Below are 18,879 nucleotides of genomic sequence, written 5' to 3'. Positions count from 1 at the left end.
TATTTTATTTCTAGTCAAGCTAATATACAATGTTTTTATTTTATTTTATTTTATTTTATTTTATTTTATTTTATTTTATTTTATTTTATTATTTTATTTTATTTTATTTTATTTTATTTCCTGGCTGATGACCAGTCACATTTCTAGTAAAGCTAATATACAGTGTATTGTCATATTTTATTTTATTTTATTTTATTTTATTTTAATTCCTGGCTGATGACCAGTCACATTTCTAGCCAAGCTAATATACAGTGTATTGTCATATTTTTTATTTTATTTTATTTTATTTTATTTTATTTTATTTTATTTTATTTTATTTTATTTTATTTTATTTTATTTTATTTTATTTTATTTTATTTTATTTTCCTGGCTGATGACCGGTCACATTTCTAGTCACACTAATTTAAAACTTTTGTTTTAAAAAAGTTATGTTTTGTTTTGTGTTTTGTCTAATTTCAGTCCTTGATAATGACTGGTTACATTTCCAGTCACACTAAAATGCATGGTATTTTTCTACTATTTCCTTGAATTGTACGGCCTCCATTTAACATGAAATTGCAATGCAGACAACATAAACATTTTATCTGCATGGACACTCTTATGTTTTGAGCAGGATTATGATAAGAACGTGTCTTCATTTCCCTCCATCTTTATAATATAATGAAAGTGCTACTATTTTGAAGCCGTTGCTAATATCAAACAGCCATTGTTTTGATTGAGGAACAGCGGCCGGTAAAACCCAAGCGTGTGTTTAGACGGTCAGTTGCAGCACAGTGGAAGCACAGACTTTGCAAATTAAACGCCTTGGCAGAATATTCTAACAATCTGGCGGGTTTTCATTAGGGATGTTTATACACTGTTTAGGAAAGAGAATAACAGTTCAGTATCAGTTGATTATCGTTGCCAGGATAAGTGACAGTGAGAAGAGGGTCCAATTTTTCCTCAGACATGATGTAAAACTGTGAGAACACATGCCTCTGGCTTATAGCGCTTGATGGATGAGACCACCTGCGATCCACTTACCACCTCGCCTCTCTCTTGAGACCACTTATTCAGCACCTAAATAACGCACTGGTGTTCCTTGCAAAGTTGTTCTATTGTTCATGCTTGAACTAAGTGTCTTGATTTTATTTGGAAAAAGCAAAATTCTCGTTTTTCAGTATAAATATTGTTTTACCGCATGAATCGATACACTGCGAGAACACGCAGGATGTGTGTGCTACATGAGAAAAACACGCTCATGTGAAGCCGATACCCCTGACCGTGCATGTTTAGCGCTTCCTGTAACATACTTAAACATTTGAGTTACGCAAATAAATACAGGGGGTTCGTTTCAGTCTGTAAAGTTTCAGACGGAAACAAGTCTGAGGTTTGTTGTTGCTCATCCACAAAAAAGTGTGCAGTCTAAGACACGGTCTGTGTATGATTTAGGTATTAAATTGCGCAAGTTCTGACGGCTGTTTATCACTTCTTCTTTTCTTTTTTTTTGGAACGGGCCTTTAAGATGCTGTAATGTCTGCTTCTCTGTGTGTGTTAGTGTTTGAAGTCACATTATCAGACATTCGATCTTTTGGATGTTTGAAAGCGCGCAAGAGGATTGCCCTTATTTGCAGTATAATACACACAATCGCCTGTGTGACATTTGCATTTGTTGATGAGGACATGCTATAATAGAGCATGTTGCGACTGCGACTGAGCGGTAGTTGTGTAGATTTGATTGGCGGTGTTTTCTGAGGTCAATCAGCTACATCTGGAGTCCAAAGAAGCTGCAGCTGATGACCTCAGTGCTGTGTTTATTACTAAACATAAACATGTTTCGTAATTTTTCTGTTGAATAGCAGAGAATCATGATGCGTAACAGAGAATTTGTAAACAGACTTGCTCCAGCTTTAATCTGTCTGTCAGCGGGCCATGGATTCAAGCTTCATTAGTCTAGTTCAGTGTCTTTGTGTTTATACATTCAGGCTTTAAAGGGAATAGAATATTCCGGGTTTTAATGTATAACTTAGTTTATAAAAACAATAAAATGTGTTGACTGAAATGGAAGTCTACAGGGAATCATTTGCCCAATAGAGTTTCACTGTAAGTACACTTTGCTGGTTCTAGCTGGTGTCTGTTGGCTGGTTTTTAAACTGTATTGGTCACTTTTCAGCTGATCAAATTAAAGCTGAAATAAAATATGAGATTAGAAAATTTGACATGTTGCCTTGGCAACTAACTGAAATAAATGATAAAATTCTAAAATGACTAAATCTGAAATAAAAAATAAATTAAAGATACAAAGAAATGTAAAAAAAAAAAAAAAATACTAAAATTGACAAAAGCATGTAACAAAATGATTAAAACTTAATTTTTCACCTCTAGAGGTCGCTTATTTAAAACAGGCGTAGCTTGAGTCATGGGAGGTGTTGTCTTCACGTCTACAGCCGGTGGAAAAGAATCTGGGACTCAGGTGGAAATCATATTCATGGATGAGCTAATGTATTAAAGATTTATTAACATTACTGTAGTATGAAGTAGGGCTGTGCATTGCCAAGAATCTGGTGATACGATACTTATCACGATACAGGGGTTACGATACGATATATTGTGATATATTGCGATACTGTAAGAAAGGCAATATATTGCGATATTTCTTGTTTTTTTTAATAGAAAAATTTAATTTTAGAAAAAAACAGTCATATAGAACACACCACCATATGCATAAAACCTTCGTTCCAGCGGCTAATGCTCTCACAGCACTCGGCCATGCTCTTCTTATGGTAACGTTAATAATCTCATCCATGAACATGATTTCTGCCTGAGTCCCGTCCCAATTCTTTTCCACCGCCTGTAGACGTGAAGAAAATGCCTCCCATTAATTCCGCAAAATCAAGGTGTCATCGAGCTGCGCATTTGTTTTGAATAAGCGACCTCTAGCGGCAAAAAATTACATATTGTGGCTTTAACTGATCAAATATTCACAAATCCCTGTGATGAAAGTTAGTTTTAAAGTAACCAACAGTTTAATGTTTGCGAATGACTCATAATTGTATCCTAATTTAGTTACTTGGTGTTTGGTAACAAAGGGCCTACTTTGCATCAGCAACACTGACTCAATGACAAACAAGTCATTCATAAGAAGACAACTGATGGCTCCTGTATTCATAGCAACTAGTTAATCATTTGATTGTTGATCCTAAATATAGAGGGCTGCTGCTCATTATAGTAGTTTTCAAGAACATTATGTAAATTGGTAAACTATTTAGCCTAGGCTACCAAAACAAACACCAAAACTTAACATGAACCATTAAAAATTATAGCAATTTATACTAAAAATAGATGGAAAGCTGGCATGTTTCTTACCTTGACCACCTTCTTCCATATGGATCAATTTTCTGTTCTGATCTCAACAAGTCTCTGCAAACTACTGAGCAGGCACCAATCAGAGGCCACAATTTTATGATGTCATCATGTAGACTTTTTACAAAGTATTTTAAAAATACAAAACACTAAAGTATTTTGATACAAAATACTATTTTGTATTTGAAATACATGTATCATAAATACTGCCCATCCCTGCACATTGCTATGATCAGATATTGTCTTTATGCTGTCACCTTTTTGTGTTTATTTTGTTACTGAGAGGAAAACGTACAGTACATATTACATATTCTATCTACATATTCTGTTTTTGTCATCTTTATTAGTTATTGTTTTTTTTTTTTTTTTTTTTTATTAATTTTTATTTTAGTTTTAGACCTGAGATGTTGCTTTAGCATCTAGTTGAAATTAAATAAAAAGTTTATTATATTTTATTTTATTTTATTTCAGATCATTAGCTTTGTTCTGAAAAGAAATTTCCGAAACAAAATTTCTTTCACAATGCAACATTTCAAAGCATAACAAAATGTGTTTATGCGAGTCACATGTGAGTAAAACTGTCCTCTTATTGGTCACAGTTTCCTCTGCATCATCCATCGAGACTGACAAGTTCCGCAGGTGTATTGTGGCTTCATCTGTAGCTGTCGTGGCACATGCAAACATACAAATGTAGCTATCATTCCCGCTCTAACTGATAAAATTATATATATTTAACATATTAATTATTGTGTGTGTATGCGTGTATATCTTTGGATTTCAACTGTGATAACTAATGTGCTCACTCACAGAATCAGACACTGCTGCTTATTATATAACACATCTCCTCTTATGAATTATGATAGAGCTTGTTTCATTGGTCCGTTGGGTCGCATTGCCTTCTTACCTCAACCAAACCTCCCCCAGATTTTGTTTTCAATCGGGCTGAGTAAACCTTGTTCAGGCGTTCTTGGAGCGATTGTTTTTTTGGTTTGGATCCAATCCCAGTCTCAAGACTAAAAAAAAATCCTTTTTTCCATTCTAAATTACAAGAAACACTCTTGATTGAACTGATGCATTTGTGTGGGTTTTTAACTGTAATTGGAGTTTATTAATCAGTTTAATGGAAAATAGATTAACAAAGCACTGAAAAAACACAAGAGAAGGAGTTTTGGCAGAAAGAATGAGAATAAGGAAACTTCTGTCGTATCTAAAACCGTTGGATGCACGTTATCCGCTGTCATTCCATGGCCGTTAGAGCCAGTTTTTCCATGTTTTTCTTTAGTCTGCTGTGGTTGTTAGTTAGTATCACATTATTCATCTTCATTATGTTAAGACAATTGTCCTCAATTCAGATGTAAAAGCGCCGGGCTCACTACTTGAATTCGCCCATATTTCCTTTTCTGACACTTTTACACTATCCCTTGGAGCAGCGTGACCTCTGGCCCTTCCAAACGCAGACTTCCCGCTGATGCAAAGGAAAAGAGGTAACCACCTCCAGCTGTGTCTGCTTTTGCCATCTTTGCCTCTTCTTTTACTCCCTTCAAGTCTTGGCTGAAGCGAGTAATCTGTAGGTGTGCATGCCCTGGCTCGAAATAAACTTCAGTGATAATTCTCTTGCAGTAAAGGAAGTTGACGTAAGGTCTGACCGTCTCGCAACCCCCGAGCGTCGCCACTTTCCATGCGAGTGAGATAATGAAATTACCGTAGTAAATGAACCATTAGTGATAAAAATTGCAGTCTGTAATTGCAGAAAATTGTGACCTGCCAGTAGTAGTGATGGTAACTGCCTTAAACAAAACTTTATTTTCAACTTTAGAACTAATATCAGTGGAATACCATATCTTTACCTACACATACAGTGGCATGAAAAAGTATGGGAACCACTTGCAGAATCTGTGAAAATGTGAATAATTTTAACAAAATAAGAGAGATCATACAAAATGCATGTTATTTTTTATTTAGTACTGTCCTGAGTAAGATATTGCACATAAAAGATGTTTACATATAATCCACAAGACAAAACAGTAGCTGAATTTATTAAAATAACCCCGTTCATAAGTATGTGAACCACTGATTCTCAATACTGTGTGTGGTTACCTGATGATCCACGACTGTTTTTTTTTTGTTGTGTGATGGTTGTTCATGAGTCTCTTGTTTGTCCTGAGCAGTTAAACTGAGCTCTGTTCTTCAGAAAAATCCTTCAGGTCCTGCAGATTCATCAGTTTTCCAGGATTTTTTGCATATTTGAACCCTTTACAGCAGTGACGGAATGATTTTGAGATCCATCTTTTCACACTGAGGACAACAGAGGGACTCAAACACAACTATTAAAAAAGGTTCAAACATTCACTGATGCTCCATAAAAAAAACAAAAAACAAAAAAAACAAAACAAAAAAACATGATGCATTAATAGATGGGCGGTGAAAACCTTTGGAACCCCCCAACTCTTAATGCATTGTGTTTCCTTCTGAAGCATCAGTGAATGTTTGAACCTTTTTTAATAGTTCATTCAGTCACTGTTGTAAAGGGTTCAAATATAAAAAAGATGGTGGAAAACTGAAGAATTTTTGGGACCTGGAGATTTTTTTCTGAACAGAGCTATATATATATATATATGTGTGCGTGTGCGTGTGTGTGTGTGTGTGTGTGTGTGTGTATAGTGCTGTCAAATGGTTAATCACGTCCAAAATAAGTTTATGTAAATACACACATACATGTAATATTTCTTAAATAAATACATGTGTGTATATTTATTTATTTATTTATTTATTGTTAAATATACACATGCATGTGTGTGTATTTTTATATATACCTAATAAATATGCACAGTACGCAGACATTTATGTGACCCTGGACCAAAAAAGTCATAAGGGTCCATTTTTTTGTAAATTGAGATTTATACATCATCTAAAAGCTTTCCATGGATGTATGATTTGTTAGGATAGGACAATATTTGGCTGAAATACAACTATTTGAAAATCTGGAACCTGAGGGTGCGAAAAATCTAAATATTGAGAAAATCGCCTTTTAAAGTTGTCCAAATGAAGTCCTTAGCAATGCATATCCTCTCACAAAAATATATTTTTTTATATATTTATGGTAGGAAATTTACAAAATATCTTCATGGAGCATGATATCCTAATGGTTTCTGGCATAAAAGAAAAATGCGTTGATCAATCTCAGAAATGATCTCATTGTATAACTAGACTGTGCAGCATCTTGTGAGCAGTAAATGCCACTGAAATGTTAAAAACCGCAAGTCCACGACCACGGTGATGTGAGGAGCAGGTGTTGGGACAGGAGAGATTGTATTAGAGTCTTTCAGACAACCCACAGTGCTGCACATCCACTTTAGTGCCAGGCATTCTGGGAATGAAAGTTAAAAACGTAACCTTCGACCTCTCACATGTTTTCTTTTTAATTGGTTGAGTTCTCGCCAAGTGTTCACTGTAAGCTCTTACGCCCACCTGGAGGGCCTAGGGATCCTTCTCTTCATCATCACAGTTTATTACTGAAACGCTTTTGTGCATGTTTCATTTTCTCTTACAGGCAATGTGGGTCTTTTAACTTTCCAAATCCCCCCAAGCATTTATGAAAAGTTTTATGAGAGTTTTAGTAAACTGAATGAAGATTTTAAAAAATGCAACATTTTCAGCAAAACCCCAGTATTAGAGTTTCTTTTGCATATTTCATATTACACATGTGTCTCTAGTTAGGCAGCATATATTCTGCTCCAAATGTTTATTTCTTTCATTCAGCGCAGACTAAAGTTTTTTTTTTCTAACACATCTTGTGTGGAATATCTTTTGTTTGTTGTAACGTCTAAAATCTGATTGGATGAGCCACGTTCAAAGTCATTGGAAAATAACCATAAAAAAACAGACCTGTGACTCTTTTCACATTTGAAGACTATATTCTGCTCAATAAGTTTTAATTGTGTCATTAAAAAAAAAAAAATAGAAGTTACATCTTTCCAAAAAATGCTTGCAATTTATGTACCACTTGCATCTTTAAATGTAATTACAAAAATAAGTACATTTTTATGTGCGTCAACCCTGACTACAGGACCTCTGAGAGACATCTGGAAAGCGGTAGATCATCTTTCTTTGTCTAATTGTCTTTTTTGCTCTGTGTTTTTGCAGCGTCAGTAATCAATTGTGACAGTGTATAAATAGAGGATAATTGTGAACACATTAGTTCAGCTGAACTAACGGGTAAGCTGCAAAAGAAGTAAACTCGCAGAATGTCATACCCAGTTCACTTGGGGGCTTGAGTGTTGAAAAAATAATCAGAACAATCTACATAATTATTTATTGAAGGAGGAAGCTTGAGATCTTACACAAAGATGAAAGAACATATGAAATCATCACTTAAACCATATTCGGTTACACTTGGTTTTAATACAGGGGCTCCACGGTGAAATAATTCTGCTTCCACTTACAGGCCTGCTGTCAGTCAAAGGCACTGTATGTTAGAGCTTCAGCTTCTTATGGGCTTCAGTCATTAAAGATGTTTAAACTACCACTGGAAGGCTTCAAATCTTAACATCATGAAATCAAAATTTACTGTATTTACTTTCTTAATCACAGCTGTTTGTGTCTGTTGTGTTGTAGGAGCTTGCTAGCTGTGGTTGGAACAAAAAGGAGAAACACATTTTGGCTCCCAATGTTGTGGCCTTCACACGAAGATTCAACCAGGTAAGATGAACGATTGGTATGTTTGCTGATTTTCTATCTTTGTTTCTTGGCTTCATGAATTTGGTGATGATACATTTTTTTTGTTTTATTAAATAAATAATACATTCAGTAAATAATCAAATTAATTAATTAAATTACAAAACATTAATTTTTTTTTTACTGTTGACACTAGGGGTGCACAAAAACATATGATTCCAAAATTCCAAAATATTATTATATTTTTTTAAATATAGCTGCAAGCAGCAATTATGGGGCCAAGCACAAAAACGGCACAATAAGCCAGCCAACATGGCTGTGAGCATCAGACCATCTGCAACAGTGAGCAGTTAAAGACCTATTAAGAACATTTTAGGCAAAAGAGCTGAAAATGATAAAAAAAGAAGGATTTACTGGTTTATCACTTTCGACCAATAGGTGGCGCTGTGACCAAATTAATGTGGTATGTTCAGAGTGAGGTGACAATGACACTTGCAAACTTTGGTGTCAATCTGCCAAAGCATTGCAGAGATACAGCTTCAAGAGTCATTTTTGCATCATGCCTCAAATTCGTTGCTCCATTGTACGAAAACGGTTTGACGTATCGACTTGAAATCCATAACTTTTTGTCGGCATGGTCTGAAGATGATACAGTTCAATTTTGGTGAAAATCGGAGCAACGGTCTAGGAGGAGTTTGAAAAAGTAGGTTTTTAAAGAAAAACAATATGGCGGACAGGAAGTTCAGCCGACTATAGCGAATTTGATATATATGTTCTCAGCATGACCCAAGGAATCTACTGAGACAGATTCATTACAATCGTTTAATATAGTCAAAAGTTATTAGCATTTTTGTAAATTTTGTTATAACTTTTTACCACAAGGTGGCTCTGTGCCAAAATTTTTTGAGTATTGTCAGGGCATGGTGCCAAAGACGCATACCGAGTTTCATAAAGGTACGCTTATGCTTTCGTAAATTACAGCATTTTAGCACAAAACTCAAAATGGCCGACGGCCAAAATGGCCGATATGGAAAAAATTGGATATCCTTTGACTCGGCATAATGCCCCGAATCCAACGAGATCAAACTTATAATTTTTGGACAAACTCAGAAGTTATAAGCAAAAAAAGCCATTTTTTATATCTCTGCACCAGTAGGTGGCGCAGTGCCGAAACACTGCATGTTGCCTCAGGTCATGCTTGTGATGACATGTACCAAGTTTGGTCTTAATACGATAAAGCGTTACAAAGATACAGCCTTACGTCTATTTTCGCAAGCACTACGTACAATTAGTTTACGTGTTTTTCGAAAACGGTTTGAGGAATCGACTTGAATTCCATAACTTTTTGTCAGCATGGTCTGAAGATGGTCTGGTTCAATTTTCGTGAAAATCAGAGAAACGGCCTAGGAGGAGTTCGAAAAAGTAGGTTTTTCAGAAAATTCAAAATGGCGGAAAATTTTCATGACGGAAAATGATGTCATAGGGCGTCAATCGATTCGATTTTGTTTCTAGCCCTTACGGTTCAAAAGTTATTAACATAAACATGTGCACAACTTTGGACAGCTGGTGGCGCTAGAGGGATTGAGATAGAGACTCCAAATTTGCTATGGACATAGATCGACTGTCCTCTAACTGTGTGCAAAATTTCACAACTTTTTGCCACACGGTTCTATGGGCTGCCATAGACTCCCAGAGCGGAAGAAGAAGAATAATTAAAAAGAAATCTAACAATAACAATAGGTGCCTCCGCACCTTCGGTGCTTGGCCCCTAAAAATGCAATAATTCAAAATGTGTAGTTAAATAGATATAACTGTGTAGTACCTTTTAAATCATTAAATCAAATCATTTAAATATAAAGTTCTGTCATGAAACTCTAGATGGCACAGGTTGCTAGGTCCTTAACTCAATCTGCTTGCGATCACATCATTCTCTATAGGGCACAGCTGATTGGCTCCTGCTGTATCAGTAGCCAATGAGCTCGCTGAGTCAGCATTTACTGTAGCCATTGTTGCCAAGTCTGCGGTTTTCCCACAGAATTGGGTTACTTTTAAGCTGTTGGGTAAATTTTATTCCGCTGGTTGATTTTTCACCCCTGTACATATGATTCTGGCGCACCAACACCCCCAAAACACCCCCAAGACATTAGGGCCGGGATAATACATCGATTCGCAATGAATTTGGAGCGATTCTGATATTTTCCGATGTATCGTGATTCTCTCTCAAAACTATTCTGAGCTTAGTTTTTAACAGCAGATGGCACTACATGCTTTAGAAACACCCATACTCTGCTTGCTTCGGGTTTCTTTACACACACTACTTAAACCTAAAATAATCATAAAGTTCGAAAAGATTGAAGCGAATTACTAGGGTGTTTGCAGTGGACTGTGTTTATATTAATCTTGCGTCTGTAGCGATTTGTACAGTTATTAATCAATTTATGGGTGGAATATGACTATAATAATTCATAAAGCTTTACGAATTATTATGCACATACCGACCCAAGGGGGAATTAACCATATATGGTGAATTAATTACAACGAATTGTAATCAATTATATATATGATAAGTTCTGGTTTAATAATTATTTAGAGAAACTGTTCATTTGTCCGGCAAACTATAGCTCCTCAGAATGTTATTAAAAGGAAGGTCTGTTCTCTGGCCACGAGAAAGACTTCCTATTCTAGCATCCAAACGTAAAGCAAGGATATAGGATCGAAACGTTAAAGTGACCTGGCTTTTGTTGAAATGAGTAAAAAGAACAATCGAGCATGAATAATGTATTTAATATATGCAAACTACGACTACAGAAGTTATACGTCTAAAATATATACAGAAGGTATACACATATATATATACACAAGAGTGAAAATGAAGAAAAGACAGGAAAAGAAAGATGATCAAAGAATGGCAAATTACACAGTTAAACCTTTTTGAGAAAGCCAGCACAGAAATCAGTTTAAACAAATTTCAGAGGAATTATAATACTTGCTTATTGGTTCAAGTCCGTGTGTAGCAATTTCAATGCGCCTGGCTTGGTTGGTCCTTTCCGAGAGGGTTTCTCCGGCGGGGTTTTCAAACGAGGTTTAACTGACGCGTAAGATGCCAGAGGAGAAAGAAGAGAGAGAGAGAGTCCAAGTAGATGGTCGTCCCGGAAGGAGAGCGCGTGATGGCAGCGCTGTCGCCTGAGGCAGTTCAGGGCAGTCGAGAGACAATCGGGAGACAAAGGAGAAGGTGTGTGTCGTTGTTTTTATAGAAACCCAAGCTAACACACCTCCTGAATTGTAGCGGCCAATAGATGCGCAGCACTATTTGGCGGGCAAAGTTCCTTTGTTTGGTCTCCTAGCTGAATTTGCATACTTAATGACTATCAGATCGGATTTCGAGATGGAGTACTTTCTTCACAATATCATTAAACACATAGAAAAATGCATTTGTCAGCTATGTGACATATCTCAGTGAATAGCTTTACGGAGAGATCAAACTTGATAGATCAGAAAGGCATATAAAAGAAGTTATGGTTTACAGACAAAATTCCCTCATTAAAATGCACACTAGCACAAATATACTCATTTAAACACTAGGAAACATGCATACACTCGAGATACATGATGGGTACATACATGGATGTGACTTGGCATAGTTACATTTTACATATACAGTCAATAATGTATGTTTGTGGGTTTTTGTATGTGTCTGTGTGTGTGTGTTGGGTGTTGGAATGTGGATCTGGCCCGTAGTGCACATGAGGGGCCCCTTTGATGTCCTAAGAGCAAGGAAATTGGGCCTCCTGTTTTACCTCGGAGGGTAACAAAGGTGTCAAGTGGGCTCATCTTTTGCAGACCGGTCGGAGCCGAGCTGAGATTTTACAACCCAGTCCAGCATGCTAAAAGCGTTCTGAACATTCCAAAGTTTATTGATTATCCTGATACGTGTGCATATGCTACACGTCATAGAAGCATTCTGAGCCGAGGTGCAAGTATATTTAACCACTTAACCATTTAACACAATCCCTGTCCAGTGCTCTTCTTCATGAACATTTTAGGTGGGGTTAAAAACTAGCCTAGAGCGCCATCTGCTGTTAAAACTAAGTTTAGAATCGATTATATATCAGAATTAAAATATCAGAATCGATCCAGAATCATTGTATCGCAAATTGAGATTCAGTGTGTTGTACCAGCCCTACCAAAAGTACAAATTTAGTGGAGAGTTTGGCCTCCCGATGGAGAAAAATGCATTGGGATACTTTTGTTGCACAGACCTGGCAACCCTGGCTGTAGCAGTTGCAGCATGCTTTCAGAAACCCTCCACCTTCCCCAGCTCCACCTGTATAGATCATGCAGCTATATTGTACTGTACAGCAGCAACATGTCTTACTCGCTCACAGCAGCGCGTCGTGTACGTAATGGCAGTAGCAAGTCCCGTACAACATATCAACATTGTAATATCCCTTACCATGCCAAACACATGATGCTGTCATGACAGAAATCAATTAAATCAGCTTCATGGCCCAATATTAGACTGAAGCGCATAATAATAATAATAATAATAATAAAAAAATACTGACTGATAATGATCAGATGGAGATTTTATTCATCCCTAGTTGTTTTTATCCCAGTCAAATGCTTCGCTTATTCATTTATATATGGATTTAGTTTTCCAGATGTGAAGCATGTGCTGATAAAGTTCACAGTGCTTGAATGTCGTGGATATAAAGTGTATTTTTGGCTGGGCGGTAGTTGATATAATGCCAGCGAACTATGAACTGTGCCACAAAACCATTATGGCCCATAATGGCCCGAAACTTAAATATGTGCTGGAAATACTGTTAACAGATCTCATTCTCACATGGGCAAATATCCAGCCTGGTGTTTCTTTCCTCCTCAAGATTGAGATTCTGCTCATGTTTAAGGGAAAATATATATATATGTGTGGTTTGCCAAGCTTATTCTATGCATTGCGTACTCTTATATTAGACAACGTTCAACTTGTCATCTCACATGTTGTTGACATAGAGCACATGCACCACAAATTATCACTCCACCAAATCCAACCAACAGTGAAAATCAACCTTCTTCCAAACGCACGTGAGAAAATATTCACACCACTGTCCAAGTTGTTTTTGCATGTAATTATTGTTTTTATTAACTGTATTGAAATGTATATGGTAAATGTAACTTCGACACACTATAATATAAGGTTTACGATACGAGTTGACGTCACGTGTCATCTTCACCCATTTTTTTTTACTATATTTTTTTCCAATAAGCTCATTTTTGTTTGTGTGCATGTGCAATGTGTTTTATTCTCCAAGTACTTTAGCTCTAGTAGTAAAACTTGCCTTGCATGCTTTGGAGGAACATTTTTGTTCATGAAATAAATTTTGATGATTTAAATGTTGTTTGTTATTCAAACTTGGTGATGCTGTTGGATTAAATAGTCAAGGAGCCATTAATTATAAAACCAGAAGGAAGTTTGGTTTTCAAGCTAATTTAAAAGTCTTTGGCCATAAATTAATCTTAACTAAATTTGTGGCGCTTCCAGTTCTGCTTATTTATGAAGTTTCAGCCAGGAATCAATTCGATTTTAAATCTGAAACATAATTAGATTGACTGGTATGTCCCAATTTTATATATTCACAATTCTGTGAAAGTGCTATAAAAGTGCAAAGCAGACATTTGATGACTCAATTTTACATTTATGGCATATGTTTAATGAGAGGATTTGTTCTAGTTTCTTAGCCAGGAGTGTGTGGAAATTACATAAAAGCATCAAGTTCCCCTCTGCAAATTTTCCCTTTTCAGACTGTCTTAGCGTGCACAGTTCTCCTCAAAGTCGCTCTCGCAGAATTCCTTCTATTTTGGCTGCCGGTGTATTCGGTTTTATGACATCATTAAGCTGAACATGATGAGCGGGCTTCCAGACCTTCGGAAAGATGGAGTGGCTTTGAAACGCATTTCTTGGCCACCCAAGATTGTGTCTTGCTTTAAACAATGCCTGTCGTTTGATTCTCTAAATTGTGCACAGTTCTCCTTAGGAGTCCTATACTATGCAGTTAGAATGCCTTTAAAATTCAACATATCAGGGCAAATATGCCCCTGTATGAGTTTTAGTCTCATATTTATATCATGATACAGTTAAGCATTATCATAATAAGAAGTTGAATGAATGAATGACCCACTGACTTACTCATTCAAGACATTTACCGCCACCTACTGGCATATACAGGGAGCCCTTTCTTGCACATTATTATAATATTAAAGGTTACAATTAACAACAGACCCCAAACTATTAAGTTCAGTTGCTATTTATTTTTTAGATATAATAATCAACACGTATTTAAACATATATTAAATAATTAAGACAATATAATTAATATACAAGATAATATAGTGCATATATTTAGTGAAATGTTCCCTTCTAGAGTTCATTTCTTTAGTGAACTAACATGCTGTGGACACTAAATGACTTGCCTGAGGTAAATGTAATGCCACGTGAGATGTTATTCTCAAGCTGTTTTATTGATGTCTTTCTGCGGTTGAAACACTGGTTGAGAGATTACACGTAAACATATGTATGCGTAGATCGTCTATTCTTCTTCTGCGCTTTTCCCCTGTTGTGGCGGTTAGCAAACAGCGTTGCATTACCGTGTGTGCCCCCTTCTGGATTGGAGTGTGGATCGCCTGTAACTGACTGTATTCATTGTCTGACTGTATGCACTGAACCATAACGTCTGTACTGTGACAGTTCGGGGCGAATACATGTACCGTTACACCCCATATGATATATATATATATATATATATATATATATATGGGGTGTAACGGTACATGTATTCGCCCTGAACTGTCCAACAGGTTTTAATGATATTTTGCTACATATAAAGGTATTTTAAAGGTATTTTTAAGGCATGATTTTTAACATCATATATTAACATAGTGCAAAATGGTATTAAAATTATGTGTAGAAGTCGTTTCTTTGTTATGAGAACGAATGTCCAGAAAAATGAATTTTATTGATGTCATTCGGAGTAACCAATATAAAGGGATCATTTTGGATCAAGTCATGTGGTCAGTATCATGTGATATGATGTGACCTCATTCAGACACCGGCACAGGACCACATGGTCATGAAGCAAAGTAACTAACTCTCTCTTAAAGGTGCCCTCGAATGAAAAATTGAATTTATCTTGGCATTGTTAAATAACAAGAGTTCAGTACATGGAAATGACATACAGCGAGTCTCAAACTCCATTGTTTCCTCCTTCTTATATAAATCTCATTTGTTTAAAAGACCTCCGAAGAACAGGCGAATCTCAACATAACACCGTCTGTTACGTAACAGTCGGGGTGTACGCCCCCAATATTTGCATATGCCAGCCCATGTTCCCAACATTATGAAAGGCATTACACAAGGGCAGCCAGTATTAACGTCTGGATGTGCACAACCAAATCATCAGACTAGGTAAGCAAGCAAGAACAACAGCGAAAAATGGCAGATGGAGCAATAATAACTGACATGATCCATGATAACATGATATTTTTAGTGATATTTGTAAATTGTCTTTCTAAATGTTTCATTAGCATGTTGCTAATGTACTGTTAAATGTGGTTAAAGTTACCATCGGTTATTACTGTATTCACGGAGACAAGAGAGCCGTTGCTATTTTCATATTTAAACACTTGCAGTCTGTATAATGCATAAACACAATTTCATTCTTTATAAATCTCTCCAACAGAGTAGCATTAGCCGTTAGCCACGGAGCACTATCAAACTCATTCAAAATCAGAAGTAAACAATATAACAGTATACAATACTCACATAATCCAATGCATGCATGACACATGCATGACGAACACTTTGTAAAGATCCATTTTGAGGGTTATATTAGCTGTGTAAACTTTGTTAAGGCACTGTTCAAGGCAAGCGCGAGCTCTGTGGGCGTGGACCATGGGATTTAAAGGGGCCGCAGCATAAAATCGGCGCGTTTATAATGATGCCCCAAAATAGGCAGTTAAAAAAATTAATAGAAAAATTTCTATGGGGTATTTTGATCTGAAACTTCACAGACACATTCAGGGGACACCTTAGACTTATATTACATCTTTTAAAAACATAATCTAGGGCACCTTTAACTATTTGAAAAATTCATATTTTCACTTGCTTGTTCACATGTCACGAAACATCAGGTCATTTGGTACAACCACTATAAAACATGAAAAATGTTGTAATATTTTAAAAACTTGTACTAAATATAAAATGTTTGATTATCATTTTGCTAACTAGCCTGTTGGTATTTTTTTTTTTTTTAAATATCGTCATTATCGTCATATCGTCATACGTGTCAAATTTTGTCCATCTTGTAAAAAATGGCAAAAGCAGTGTTAATGGATTATAAAAACCACATAATCTCATTGTTAAGATGAGGTTTAGATGATATGAGGTGAGCATTTTTGAGCCGATAAACAGCCACCTTTACAACCACTTTTTAACCACCCAGATCACCTTAGCATCGTGGTGACAAGTTTTGCATGCTCAAGGACCCGTCACATTTTCTTCAAAACGTAAATATCTAGTTGAATGCGTCTATGTAATAAATCAGCTCTGTATTTTTTAAGTGAAATCAGGTGATTGTGGTCCATCATCTTGGCAACAGAGCAGAAACTCTGGCCCTCAGAAACATTGTAAAGCTCTTTGCCAGTTCATTATTTATGGAGCAGGAACAGAAGCTTTCAGAGCCGTTTTGAAGGCATTATGGGTAGGAATGAACTAGATGAGCTCACCCTCTTTCATGAAGGGGGTCGCAGCTCTACGCTTTGGCAAAACCCAATTTACAGCCACTTTGGAAAAAGAACCGTCATCTCCGAGCCAAAAAATGTAAGCGCTGCACCCTGTGTCTCCACGGGTTTCTATACCAACCAGAGCTCTTATGTGTAAATGATTTGATAATGAGCTATAGGCTATGACATCATTGCACAGTTGGCTTATCTAGTAAAGCAGCGTTCTTACATTTTAACTTAACACAGCTGTCGCGCTATGATACGCCTGTCCTATTTCATGCAATATTGCTGGAAAACTTGACTCAAACATTTTGAAGCTCATTTTCGTCGAGCATTGCACATTTATCTTGATAAAGATGACCCTGAAGTGTCTGTTTACATTTATGAAACAGTTTGGAAATTTTATCAGAATTTACAGTGTTTGGTAACTTATCAATTTTTGTCATTTTTTAAATGATTAATGGGGTGATGACTTTGAATAAGCCAATAAATGCTTGTTTCTGGCTCAAACTACATCCTGGTGATTATTTTAAAATCTTTTTTTTTTTTTTTTTTTACAGAAATGTACAGTTAAATTGGATTTTTTGGTAACACTTCATTATAAGGTTTCATTTGTTAACATTAGTTAACGTTTGTTAACATGAACTACAGTAACAATGAGCAAAACTTCAACAGCATTTATTAATGTTAATCTCAGCATTTACTAATACTTTTTAAGATCAATAGTTTTATCTGTTAACATTAGTTAATGGACTGAGCTAACATGAACATTTTATTAACTAACATTAACAAAGGTTAAATGCTGTAAAAATATATTGGTTTAGGTTAGTTAATGCATTAACCGATGTTAACAAATGAGACCTTATTGTAAAATATTAAAAAAAATTTTTTTTTTGTCTAGATTTTTTTTTCAATTCATTATTAAGGTAGGTACATTTTTAAAGTACAATTTTAAAAGTTTAAGTACAGTTTACAAAGTATAAACTAGAGCCAATTCTATAATTATGTTTCCATTCAGCAATGTATACCGTTAAAAGTTTCATATAATTAATCTTTGGTATTTTAATGCTTTTTTTTTTTCTTAAAAGTGATATTCTTTTTAGGTAAATGTATAGTCTTTCAGTTTCACTATAGATATTTAAGTAATCTACACCCATCTTTTATCAATTTCTTTCCATTGTCACACAGCGTTGGCTACAAGCAACATTCGCATTTGTAAAGGTGTATAGTGAAGTCTGGCTATTTTACATGTCTGTCTATAGAGCACTTCAAATCACTCACTTACTGTATGAAGTTGTAGTTAGGATGCTCATGCTGTCAATGTAGAGCACTTCAAATCACACTTGTAGTTATGATGCTCATGCTGTCTATGTAGGGAGTAGACATCAAGGCAGCTTACTAGGTTTTAGAACACTTAACTTGAATATTCTATTCTAGCTTGAAAATTATAAACCGTGGCATACTCGCTCTGTTTAATGTCTTCTTTTAAAGAATCAAAGTCGAGGGCCAAATTTATGTTGAAACTATGTACCCTTTATCCCCATCATGTTATGGAAGCCGACTTCCTGAGGGTCGATGGAAAAGACATCATTTGCTTGGACGGTTCAGTCCATATATTCTTAGTTTACGGATATATTTACTGTTCCTCAGGGAGTTCTTTGTCCATTTGCTGGTTGTGAACGATTTTGCTGTATTCAGCCTTTTTTCTTCTGATAAACCAGCAAAGGAACAAACAAAGATTTTTATCAACCACATTTTGTGTTTTAGGACTTTGGACTCACCCCACCCTGGGTGTTTAGAATCTAAATCTTAGTGTTCAGTTGTAATGTAGTTTTTATGATTTTTTTGTGTGTGTGTATAAAGATATTCCAATTCAGTACATGCAATAAAACACGTTTCTGCTTGGTTCAACAGTGATGTTTTTCCCCTAAATTATTTGTCAGACATTAAATAGTTTCTTGAGTTTGATTTCCTCTGTGTGAAATCAAGGCTGCTTTTGAGGAAATCGTTGAGGTTTGTTACCTGACTCCTGTCATGTTGAGGCAGACATCTTAAACTTTTTCTACCACAGTCAGAATCACTCAG

General features: G+C 35.9%; 1 protein-coding gene across 2 annotated transcripts in view; it reads left to right on the top strand.

Moving 5' to 3' along the window:
- LOC125266903 (ras-specific guanine nucleotide-releasing factor RalGPS1) overlaps nt 1-18,879 on the top strand; it is a 206,867-nt gene that overhangs the window by 50,588 nt on the left and 137,400 nt on the right. For both annotated transcript variants that reach the window (XM_048188026.1, XM_048188025.1), the window contains exon 5: nt 7,957-8,040. In XM_048188026.1, coding sequence (XP_048043983.1) covers nt 7,957-8,040 — 84 coding nt within the window. The remainder of the gene's footprint in view (nt 1-7,956; nt 8,041-18,879) is intronic.

The sequence above is a fragment of the Megalobrama amblycephala genome, linkage group LG4, assembly GCF_018812025.1.
Source record: "Megalobrama amblycephala isolate DHTTF-2021 linkage group LG4, ASM1881202v1, whole genome shotgun sequence".
NCBI lineage: Eukaryota > Metazoa > Chordata > Actinopteri > Cypriniformes > Xenocyprididae > Megalobrama > Megalobrama amblycephala.
The sequence above is the reverse complement of the archived record's forward strand: the minus strand, read 5'-3'. Positions and strand labels throughout refer to the sequence as shown.